The 12,416-nt window shown below is 34.1% G+C and overlaps 1 protein-coding gene across 1 annotated transcript in view; it reads right to left on the bottom strand.

Moving 5' to 3' along the window:
* The window catches only part of bw (brown), a 31,675-nt gene extending 19,620 nt beyond the window's left edge, over positions 1-12,055 (bottom strand). Inside the window, exon 1 of the mRNA XM_073988201.1 lies at positions 11,291-12,055. Coding sequence (XP_073844302.1) covers positions 11,291-11,438 — 148 coding nt within the window. The 5' untranslated portion in view covers positions 11,439-12,055. The remainder of the gene's footprint in view (positions 1-11,290) is intronic.
* Positions 12,056-12,416: the final 361 nt, after the last annotated feature.

Raw genomic sequence — 12,416 nt, forward strand, 5'->3', positions numbered from 1 at the left:
GCATGGGTGAAAATGACGTGTCAAAGCATTGGTGAAAATGACATGTCAAATCATTGGTGGAAATGACATGCCAAAGCATTGGTGGAAATGACATGTCAACGCATTGGTTAAAATGACATGCTTAGGATCCAGAAAAGAACGTCATCTTTTGGGGTCCACGCTCATATAAAATTCATCGATGAAGATGCTAAAAAGATGACATGCTAGATCACTTGCGCCCATGATTGAATGTCATCTTTGGCATCGAACATTTTGCTGGGTTGTTAAGGTAGATGTATTAGCAATCTGTTACAACAATGTCAAAAAGGTTCAGCAAAGATTAATAATTTTCTTATTTTCTTAGCACAACTTCATTCCGAAATTATTATTCAATGTACCAGCTGACACGGTCAGCGTTGCTGACCCGTCGTATTGCGCTTTAATGACAATTTTTTATGGAGTTTATGATTTACAATTCAAAAATAGGTATTTTCTACCTTATTTCTTCGGGTCCATTGTCAAACAGGGTTATTCTGCAACCTTTCCCAGCAAAAAAGTCATTACCAGTAGTAATGACTTACAAATTGACAGTAAAAGTCATTATTTTTACATGGGGATGTCATAGGAAGAAAGTACTTCCCATGGCACAATTACCCAGGTAGTGGCATCGTAAAATGTTGAATATGTCATGTCAAAATTTTCTTTATGTTGATGGAGAAATTACAACAGAAATATTTGTTATAAAGGGTTTTGACTTTTTGTATTCGATCAGCTGAAAAGCCAATTGATAATTCCCTTCGCCGAGATAAAATTTGTAAAATTTTGAAACACTGTCAGTTCGTTTTGAAAAACATTACTCTCTAAAATACAGAAAGTAATGTTGAAGTTTTTTCGATTTCATTTATTTCGCTCCCTGCTGGTTGTGAACACACGAACTTCTGATTTGTAGCCAAACACACTACACCAAACCCGTTCGTTGGTATTGATATGGTTACGAAGTTTTTCAGGAAATCACACACACGCGACCCGAACGCAAAGTAAGAGAGCAAATGTTTTGATTTTTTTACTTCAGTCTTGTACTGAATGTCATGCAAGCAGGTTGATGCCGCTTTATTTGTTTTTTTTGGGTACACTGAAAAGATTTTGCAGTTGTACAGCAAATATGTCGAGGGAAGAATTTGAAAATGATTTTTTGTTTTGTATTAATATTTTTAATGACGCAGAATGCCTCGTCTGCAATGCATCAATAAAAAATGTATGTATGCTTAGAAAGTCTTAAAAAATCATTTTTATATACAATTTGTTTTTCCTCTCAAAATAATTAACATATGAAGAAAAATACTTTTCAAATTATGAAGTTATTTATATTATTTTTAATTTAAGTCATACAAAGCGAACGCGCCAACAATATATTTTTCATTTCACACTCAATATGAAAATCTTCACCCTGTTCTGTCAGTGTAATTTTACCCACACATAAACAATTTAAGCGCTCGCTCTTCTTGGTCGGCTATGCACTACACACTAGGCCACTCGTGCGAACAGCAACGGTTGTTTAAACCAGCGTAAAGCGAGAGAGCGCCCACGTGCGCTCATTTAAAGTTGCTCTCTCCACACACACAATACAACCCATTGAAAAAGCATGCACTCACACAATGAGATCCCGTAAAGTATGCAATAGAAAAGTATGGTGCCTGACGCTGGTTTAAACCCACCCATGTACATCAACATTTCTTCTTAATTTTGTGAACAAAAAACTCCGCCGACGGTGAGCTTTGAAAACACAACCCTAGGATTTGCAGTCGGACACACTAGCTCTGTGTCATCGTACTCATTACTAAACAGCGGAATCCTATGCGAATGCATATATGGTTAGGATGGTCGTAGATAAAATCTGATTAGACAGAAAGTCGTTTTATCACAAAATAAAAAAAAAATGCATATTTTGCGAATTTTTACATATTTGCATATGCAAGCATATGCAAAAATATATACAAGGATTTGTGGTCTAAAAATCCCACCGAAATGGCTGCAATGTGGTATTAAGTCTTCGTTAGGGGTATGAAACTTTACACCTGAAATTTGTCCGCATGGGTCCACGTCTTCATATAGCCCCCATAGAACGGTACCTCCCGATTTCCGATATTTTGAAGGTTGTGTCCTCAGCACCACACTTAAAGTCTTCCTTGGGGGTATAAAACTTTCCACCTGAAATTTCTCGATATGGGTCCACGTCTTCATACAGCCCCCATAGAACGGTACCTCCCGATTTCCGGTATTTTGAAGGTTGTGGCCTAAATATCCCTCCAAAATGGCTGAAATTTGGTATTAACTCTTCCTTGGGGGTAAACAACTTTCCACCTAAAATTTGTCGGTTTAGGTTTAGGCACGATACCACCCGATTTTCGGTATTTTGAAGGTTGAGGCTGTGGTTATACATTTCGCTATTTTATCGACTTGTCTGAAAAGAATTTTAAACAGAAAAATTGTACACACAAACATTTTTGTACCTATTATTGAAATATTTGTTGCATATGTCATATGTTTCGTTTGCAATTTAATCAGAAGCCAAAAAATGCCTATTCCCAAAATTTGACATAAATTGGCCCAAAAATAAGGGTTGCATAAAATTCCGCTGTCTACTCATTACTTAGTAAGTAAATAGTAAGTAAGGAAGTAATTAGTTATGTGTAAACCATTATATTGTACTGCCTGATAATGCGGAGTGTACTGAGAACTCATTAAACATTCCACAAAATTTCGTGAAAATCGGTTCGCTAGTTTTCGAGATATAACATACTTAAAAACGGGACTTCGGGCACCAAGAAAGAACATTTCATCGGGGGTGGTGCAACCACCTTTATCTCGAAAATTAAGCCGATGCATTCATAAGTTTAGCAAATATAGCGATTACAAAACAAGAGGACCCCGAACTTCATCAACAAATATATAGCATTTTGTGCCAAGGGTCATTCCAGAACATTTTCAGAAATTTTCATGAAATTATGTTCAATAGTTTTGAAAAAAAAAATGTATTGAAAAGAGTGGGCGTGGTCATCAGTTTTCAAGACATATCATTAGACATCGGATTTTTGCATGTTTTTTATTTCTTATCCAATTGGACTCAAATTTTGGATCTAGGCGTTTTAAGGGTAAATTTTTCGATATTTGGGGTCATATCAAAAATATGCAAAATATATGCAAAAAATATGCCAAAAAATATGCAAAATATGAAAAAATATGCAAAATATGCAAACAAATCGCCATAAAAGTCGTAAAATTTACAATTAAAGTTGGAAAAATCATCAAAAAAAAAAACTTTCAAGTGTCCTAAATTAAGACTGTTGGCATATTGTAATACTATTTTTTATTGTTAAACTGTGCAAAAATAAAAAAATTGATAAAACATCAATCATTTTATGTAAATTCAATATTTTCTTTGTCTTCATTTGTAGCTTTAGGCTGGTTTTTACTCAAAGGGAAGAAATCGATGTCGGATTTTTTTAGGCGTGGATGCCGCCTCAACTGTTTAATTAGATTAGATTTTAGTTTGATTTTACACGTGCTACTGGAGCATCGAACTTATGAAAATCTCGTCTCTCTCGGCGATCCATATCTGTGGAACGGTTAAAGCTATTTGCCCGTATTATGCATTAAATTAAAGGCCATTCTGTTCATTTTATGTTCAAAAACAAAAATGCGTAAGTATTACTGAATTTGACATAGAAAGCCAGTGTCCCGATTAACGTGACTATGTACGCCTTAGGGCGAAAATGGAGCCTATTTGGGTACAGCCGACTACTTGGTACAACGAACTACTTGGTTGTAATCTGTAGTGAGCTCGACTCGGAGTTAATGTGACTTTTTTATGAATTTCGAACAGTTGTTCTCTTGTAAGTTTGGGTCGCATATTTCCGGAGAAGTTTCCATCTTCGCTTTGTCAAGATTTTTGTCGCCATTTGACTCTTTACGGTATTTTTCACTGTCGGATCAACCAATGCCAAGCCAACAAGTCCAGGACTAAGATGCCGCAAGTGATTTATCATTTTGTTATTTCTTTTTCTGTCTATGTTATCGTATTTCAATAGATTTTCAATGAGGTTTAGGTCTTTTTTCTGAAGAACCATCTGTCCCGAAAATAATCAAGCGCGGCTTCAACAAGAACTCTTAACCATGAAAGTGTCATTGCTGCTGGACCCCTGTAAAGTGTCCTATAGGAACGTTAGTCGTATCATTTTATCTACAGTAGAAGCTCTCGGAGAGGACCCCAACATATATAAGATCTTTAGAAGCTTTATCCGTTTATTCCAGAGAATAAACAGTGAATAATACTCGCAACAGCTTCAAGGAAGGGTTAAGATACCCCAAAACAATGCTATTTGCGTGCACTGGCATGGAAAACTATTGCCAGGTATTCCCAAAACAGTGCAGAAAGAACGGGTTGCTGTTCTGGTATCATCTGGTATGGGGGTAAAGATCAACTCCTGGGCGTTCCTGAAACTGACAGTAGCTCAGGGGAGAAACAAGCAGACTTAGTGTACGAATGCCTAGTATAATGGGGTCTTACCAGCATGAGCAGATGTTAGGTCGTGAGCTTCTGTACCTGCGTATAGACTTATTAAAAGTATTGTTGAGAGGGATTTTTTACTGCAAGTTTGGCAGCACATCCGTACATCAACCAAACATATTCACGCGATTTCTATAAGAATAGTTTGCGATTGACAAATCCATGTTCGATATAGGCGAGAATGTTTAAAACTACTTCCCAGTTGACTTCCCAACAACAAGAGGTCGTAGAAGGACTTTGTGTTTTCATCTTTCGAGCCTGGCTTAACGCGCCCAGAACGTTTCTTATATTGTTTATTTATTTTGTATTAAACGACAACAACTGAGTGTTATAAATGAGAGTGTGGGTTATTGATTTTACAAAACGTATAAGGAACAAGATAATGTTTATGTAGTTAAAATATAGGATGCATTGGGTAAACATAATCAAGAGGTTGAAAAGGATTAGAGACAATAGATTGAGTTTAATGCAAAAAATAGTGAAAACGAAAATCAGAAATATCTTTAGGTCCAAAATAAGACCTAAACCGCATTGAAGATTTATTGAAATACGAAACAAATATCAGATAAAGGAAATAACAAAATAATAAATCATCTGTGGTATCTTAACAAAGCAAAGTAAAAGTAAAGTAAAAGAAAATGGAAAAAACTACTTGGTGATAAACTCGACTCTTTGCACTGCTATGTCGTTCACAAATTCCAAGTTGTTTACCATCCTTTACCCTTCCTGATAATTGATGTTCTGTGGTCAAGTTGCAGGATCTTTTTCAAGAAATTCGGAGTTAATGCTTAATCTCTTGAACAACAAGTAAGTATCCCCTGTGATTACGTCTGGTAGACTTTTTCTGGGAATTTCGGCAGTTGTTCTTTTGTTAGTTTGGTTTACCCAGATGGCTCCAAAATCACATTATGTCAGTCCCTTACATAAATTTAAATATGAACAAAATGTAAAAACATTTGTTTTCATTCCAAAAAATTTATAATATGGGAAGAAATAAAAAATAATAAAAAATAAGTTACAATGTATTATTTATAAAAGCACTTAAAACTAGAAAACAATTTTTAATGATAGATTCTCTCAAATAAAACGATTGCCGTTTAATAGAGCCACAATTTTTAATTCAAATGCAAGCGTGTTATTTGAGAGATTTCATCATTAAAAATTATTTTCTAGTTTTAAGAGCATTTATAAATAAAACACTGTAACTTATTTTGTTAACAATTATTTATTTTTAACTTTTCAGCATTTAATTTTTTTGACCATTGAGAACCTCATAACAAAATTATAGACAATTTAGGCCGAAATGTAGATAAAAACTTTAAAATACTTGAAATCGTGTTGTACCGTTATATAGGGGCTATAGCTAAACCTTGGCCTGAGTCCAACATTTTTGGTGAGGAAGTTTCTGTACCATTGGGAACCCCAATTGCCAAGTTATAGCCAATTCGGCCTAAAAATTAAAACAGAATCCTTAAAATACTTTAAATCGGGTGGTACCGCTATATGGGGGCTCTAAGAAAAAATGGATCCATATTGGTTTTGGTTCCATATTCATGTATTGTCATCCAAGTCTGAGAAGTGTGCAAAATTTTAGTTCGATTGGTCAACTACAACTGTGTGGAAAATAAGTTACTAGATTTGAACTAAACAGACAAGTTAAATAGAACACTGTAAAAAGTTATTTTTTCACAATAGACTCCATTTTCTCCCTAAGGCGTGTTCAGTACATTGACTTTATTATCTTGAATTCAGTACTACTTAGGTATTTTGTTGTTCGGCAAGAAATATCAAGAAAAGTATGGCATTTAATTTTAATAATTACGACGTTAAACGGCCAACAATCCTAATTTAGGACACTTTGAAGTTGTTTTGATGATTTTTTTCCAACTTTAATTGTCAATTTTACGACTGTTATGACGATTTTCGGCGAAAAACTGTTTGCATATTTTGCATATTTTTTGCATATTTTGTGCATATGCAAATATGCAAAATAAATACAAAATATGATCCATTGAATTTAGATTTCTTTGAAACGAATTTTGGTCCAATCAGAACCTTCGTATCTTTATTATTAAAAAATATGCAAACATGCAAAATCCGATGTCTACATATCATATTTAAAAAAGTGAGAGTGGACCAGTATTTTGGCTCCAAATATGTACATAAGATCGGAGACCCAACCCCATGTCTCTCAAAATGAATGTTGAAACCGATATAATCATAAGTTTGGCATATGGGCAAATCCCAGAAACAGTCTACCACCCAAAATTTTTTTTATTTTATCCAAATTAATTTATTTTTTCACAGAAGATTAGACTGGATATCTAATTTTAGAAATATGTTAAAAACTTTTTTCTCTATCATCATTAACACAAAAATTGTTACAAAATTCTACCCTACCTCAGGTTTTTTAATTTTATACAAAAATTGTACATTTTTTACATGTTCATATTATTACTTTAGTGTTAACATAAGTGGTAAACTCAAAAGCTATATTGTTATTCACTCAATTCTCTTAGATTTTGACAGAAAATATTATCTTTTACTATTTTGGAAAAAGTGAAATTAGGTATGAAAAGACAGATCCAAGTGGTGTAGCGTTCGTCACGAAAAATTATGTTTTTTTTATACTGTGGGCAGAAATTTCTTTTTTTTTTAATTCATCTATAAATTTAAATTAAATTAATATCCTGCTTTTAAGGAAATAGAAAAAAAATCTACAATAATAAAAAATAAAAAAATTACAGTGCATTAATTTCTGTAGCGTTCGTCACGATTCGAGTTCTCCCAAGAAATAAAAAAAAAATGTTGCCTTTTAATTCTGTTTTCACTTTCTCTTGTATTCTATTTTTGTTTTATTCTGTTTTCGTAGCGATTTGAGTTCAGTTAATTGTTAAGAAATTAAAAAAAAATGAAATGATATTTCAAAGTTATATTTATTTTCTGATGGATGTGCAAGTCGATTTAAAAACAAATTCATTTTAAGTAGTATACACTTTTTCAAAGAAAAATTCGAGTGGAATTTTTTGCAACTGCTCACGGAAAGGGTGCAGTAGACGGAATCGGAGCTGTTGTAAAGAAAAAAAATTGGAAAATGGTAAAAGCTCCGAATATTGTTCTTAATAACGCCCATGATTTTTTTAAATTGGCAAAAATGAATACAAATGGTATTTTCATTTTATATATAAGCAGAAGTTATATACAAAAATCAGCTGGAATTCTTTCGGAGAGATGGGCTAACGTTAAGAGCATTCCCGGAATTAAAAGCAAACATAATTTTTCGTCATATAACAAAAATGTGCTCAAAATCGCACTAACGCCATATTCATTAAAACATAAAATTTATTTATAGACATATAGGCGTTGATAAACTTATTTATGAACATAAAATATGATTTAAATAACGTTATTTACAAGAAATATACATTGTTTCGTTAAAATAAATACACTGGTTTTTATTTACTATATACTGGAAAAAATGTAGCGTGCATCACGTAGCGTGCGTCACATTAGGTTCGCTGATTTTGGAAAAAAAATACAAAATTGTTTGCCTAAAAATTAATTGTTTTAGAATTATCTTATATTCATCTTTCTTTTAAAATTTTCATTTTGTGTGCTTTATTATGCAAAATTTGCTAAAAATTATGAAAACATAGCACAAGGTCGGAAGCTACTTCCACTTTTTGTGGCGTGCGTCACAATAACTTATAATCAATTTTTTCCGCTAATTATACTTGTTAAAAAAAATTGTTTTATGGCATTTGAAAGTGCTCTCAAATTCTATTAAATACCATGTATAGATTCAATGCATCTATCTGGAAAGTTAAAAAAATGTTAATATTTTTGCCCGAAAACGCGTACAAATGTAGCGTTCGTCACACAGGATTTACCCATATACATATGGCGTTTGAAAGAAATGCGAGGAAAGGTACCCCACCTCCTCTGAAATTCATAAAGTACACATTTCTTAATCTGTGGCGCAGTTCTCAACATGGCCACGCTGCGATTCTTAGTCCAACAAAAGTATCACCACAAATTAACTTCGAGCAAACAATTGTGCACATTCCTAACAGAGGGCCAGGACCCACAACACTCCACACTGAAAGAAAATTACGTTGTATCAATGAAATTTGTCATTGATTTTGAACCAACGTAAGACTTCATTGCATTAATAAAGAAGTTTGATTGAGATTCATAAGTTTCATTCATTATTGTTTCATAGCATTAATGTGAAAGTTTCATAGCAATAATAGAATTGTAACTTCGAACTACTTTATTGAATTAATAAATAAGTACATTGCATAATTGAGGAAATTTCATTGGATTTTCTTCATTAACTCATTATTGTTATTTAATGAAAATTTTCATTTATTCAATGAAACTTTACGTTGGTTCAAGAACAATGTTACATTTTTCTTTCAGAGCACCTCTAGACGTTATAAAGATTTATACCGATGGATGTAAGATGGAAAATGTCAAAGGTGCAGGCGTCTACAGCGACATCCTCGACCTCCAAATCGCATTTAAGTTCAATAGATCATTATCACACCGAAATGGCTGAAATTTGGTACTTAGTGTTCGTTTGGGGGTATAAAACCTTCCCCCAGAAATTTGTCCGTACAACTCCACGGTATTTTGAAGGTTTTATCGAAATATCGGTACTTTGGTATTTAGTCTTCTTTGAGTCTAAAAACTTTCCGCCAGAAATTTGTGGGTGTAGTTCGACGTTTTGATATAGCCCCCATGGAACGGTACCTCGCCAAATTTGGGTATTTTGAAGGTTAGCCATATTGTTTTACCGAACTCTCTGAAATTTGGTATTTAGTCTTCTTCATAAAGGAAAGGAAACTAATTGTTCCATTTACTTCAATACAACTCGTGGTAGTTTTCAGTTATCTTGTTCTGGTTCCTTTAAGTTCAGATTTAAAAATTCTACAACCTGGATTAGCTGCGTCCATATTGAATAAGGAACCAGTTGAATGTGGTTAGCTGGGCAACTAAACAAAGGCAGAGTGTCTTGCGGTCCCAATCCACATGAAGGCGTCTGCCTTGCCAGCCGACGTTCTTCTGCTGAGATGGTCTCCGAGGATTCACTCTGGCATTCACACTGTACCTTTGTACTGTCCGTACAACATGGACCTATGTTGACAAATTTTAAGTGAAGAAATTACGGGACCACTGAGAATTTCAGATGTAAAAAATGTAGCCAAAATCCTCAAAATGCGGAAAATCGGTAAGTCACCACTATAAACCTCAAATGTCAAATTACAGCTAGTTAGATTTAAAATTGTAGAAAACCCGTCAAAATACCGAACTTTATACGGAACGTTATATGCTGGCTTTATTAAAAAAAAGGAAGAAGTATTCGGACTGGAAATCTCACACGTCAAATTACAGGTATTTTGGTAAAAAAATGTATCTAAAATCCTCAAGTTACCGAAAATCGGGACGTACCTTTATATGGGGACTATACAAAAACATGAACCTATGTTGACAGTTTTTGGTGAAGAAATGTTGTGACCCCTAAGAACCTCAAATGTCAAATTACAGCTAGATTGGTTAAAAATATTAGCGAAAATCCTCAAAATACCGAAAATCCCGAGGTTTATAGTGGTTTTTATTAAAACATGGACCTATGATGACAGTTTTTAGTGCAGAAGTTTTGGGACCGCTTCGAATCTCAAATGTCAAATTACGGATAAATGAGTCAACAAATATAGCTACAAATCCTCAAAATACCAAAAATCGTCAGGTACCGTTATATGGGGGCTATACCAAAATATGGATGTACTTTAATAATTTTTGGTGGCAGATTGTTGTGTCCGCTGGGAATCTCAAATTTTAAATTGCAAGTAGTTCGGTCAAAAATGTAGCTAAAATCCTCAAAATATCTTAAATCGGGCGGTACCGTTATATGGTGGCTATACAAAAAGGTGAGCCGATATAGCAGACCTTCGAAATTGACCTGCCTAGGGAATTTTACCCTGATCAAGAATTTAAGTTCATAATAGGTTCTCCGATGACTATTTCGATGTATTACTAACGAAATTACAATGTTAATATACCCTCCATACTATGGTAGAGGGTATAATAAATTTAAATACACCAATGTCATTACAAGTTTTTTTCCGGCCTTCTTCGATTTGATAACCACAACATATTTTGCAATTCTTTTCGCTAGGCTAGTGCTAAGGTAAGCACATCTATGAAACTCACACAGATTTTATACAGACAGGTGAGGTAATTGCTAACGAAAACATAGGAGTGCACAAGAGATACCCAATGTTGTGAATGGTAAAAAATGAAGTGGTCGATATACTAAATGACAATTCAATTTGAATGTGTTAACTTTAGCCCTCAATTAGTAACACATTTAAATATATAAACTTCACTTCTAATGGACTTCACGATAATGGACACCCTATTATCTCGCTTGTAATAGACTCCCATTCTGTCGAGCAGATGAGAATTGTTATAGTTGATCCAAGGAGAGTCTTTTTAAACAAGCTGAAAGGTATGGAAGAGGAATTGCCGTGGATTCGACTAAGAAAAGATCCCATACCATCACATAATTTGTTTCTGCTGAGATGTTTGTGAGATATAATCACCGCGCTCATTTACTGTCATATAGACAAACTCTTGCATATTGCTTGGGTATCACATTGTCGCCCACGCCGACTATCTATCTATTTCTTCTCGCCTTTTGTTTACATTGTAATGTTTATCAGTCATTGTTCTACTTACCGTCATTCAATATTTGCAGTTCCCTCTGAGTACGGCACGATTCCCAAAAACTATAGTTATTTTCTTCTTTAGCCGGAACATAGTAATTCAAATGTTTCCACTCCAAGCAGAGGCCAGCAGCAAATGTAGAACCACCTTGATCATCCATATTTTAAGCAGTGAAGTAATGTATACCGGCTTTAATATTTGTTTCTATTTAATTTTAACCACAAACGGAACGAATACACAAATGTTATTGAAAAACGCTTATAAGCGGCCAAATTTGCTTATTTATTTATGTAATTCCAATTAGATCTTATTTAGCATAATATGTTCCATTAATGTAGTGCATTCAACTTATCACCACGTGCCGTGCGTAAAAAAGAAGTACTGATATGATTTTCCACCAATGTTATGTGATGATGCACCCCGGCTTCTGTTTTACGAACAAACTATGACATCTGTCATCCCGATAAAAACAGATCGTGAATTTTATCTTATCAAAATGTTTCCATAAATTGTCACAGCGTTATACATAGACTAAACTTCTCGCCCACTAAAAAATATACTGCGCGGTGGATAAGCAACAATGTTTCAAGGGAAACACATTTATTTAAACTTTTGGGAGATAATTTTTTTATTATTATTTGTTTTAACCACACTTTGTAAACTAGTTCATGATGATGAGTAGATGTTGCTTTTCTAGCGTTTCCTTTTATTTTTAAAATTTCCACTTAAATGTTATCCGTTAATCGAACCGTCTGTTCCGAATGCTGCTCACTAACTAAATTGACTTAGTTTCTCATTTAACCATTACGCTTTGGCTAGATTTTGTTACATTGCTTGTGGATACTTTAAGTATTGGCATCATAGTCGGTGACAGCAAAGGTGGGCAATAAAGGGCCCTAAGCTAAATACATGGCAACTGTTATATGGTAGGGACTATAGAAGCACCCATTCTTTCAGAAAGTGACTACAGAAGCACCCATTCTTCCAGAAAGTGATTATAGAAGCATCCTTTCTTTCAGAGAGGGTCTATAGAAGCATCATTTCTTTCAGAAAGGTTGTATAGAAGAACCCTTTCTTTCAGAAAGTGTCTATAAAAGCACAATTTCTTTCAGAAAGGGACTATACAAGCACCCTTTCT

This window comes from Musca autumnalis, unplaced genomic scaffold, assembly GCF_047663935.1.
Source record: "Musca autumnalis isolate F117 unplaced genomic scaffold, ASM4766393v1 scaffold_5, whole genome shotgun sequence".
NCBI classification, from domain to species: Eukaryota; Metazoa; Arthropoda; class Insecta; order Diptera; family Muscidae; genus Musca; species Musca autumnalis.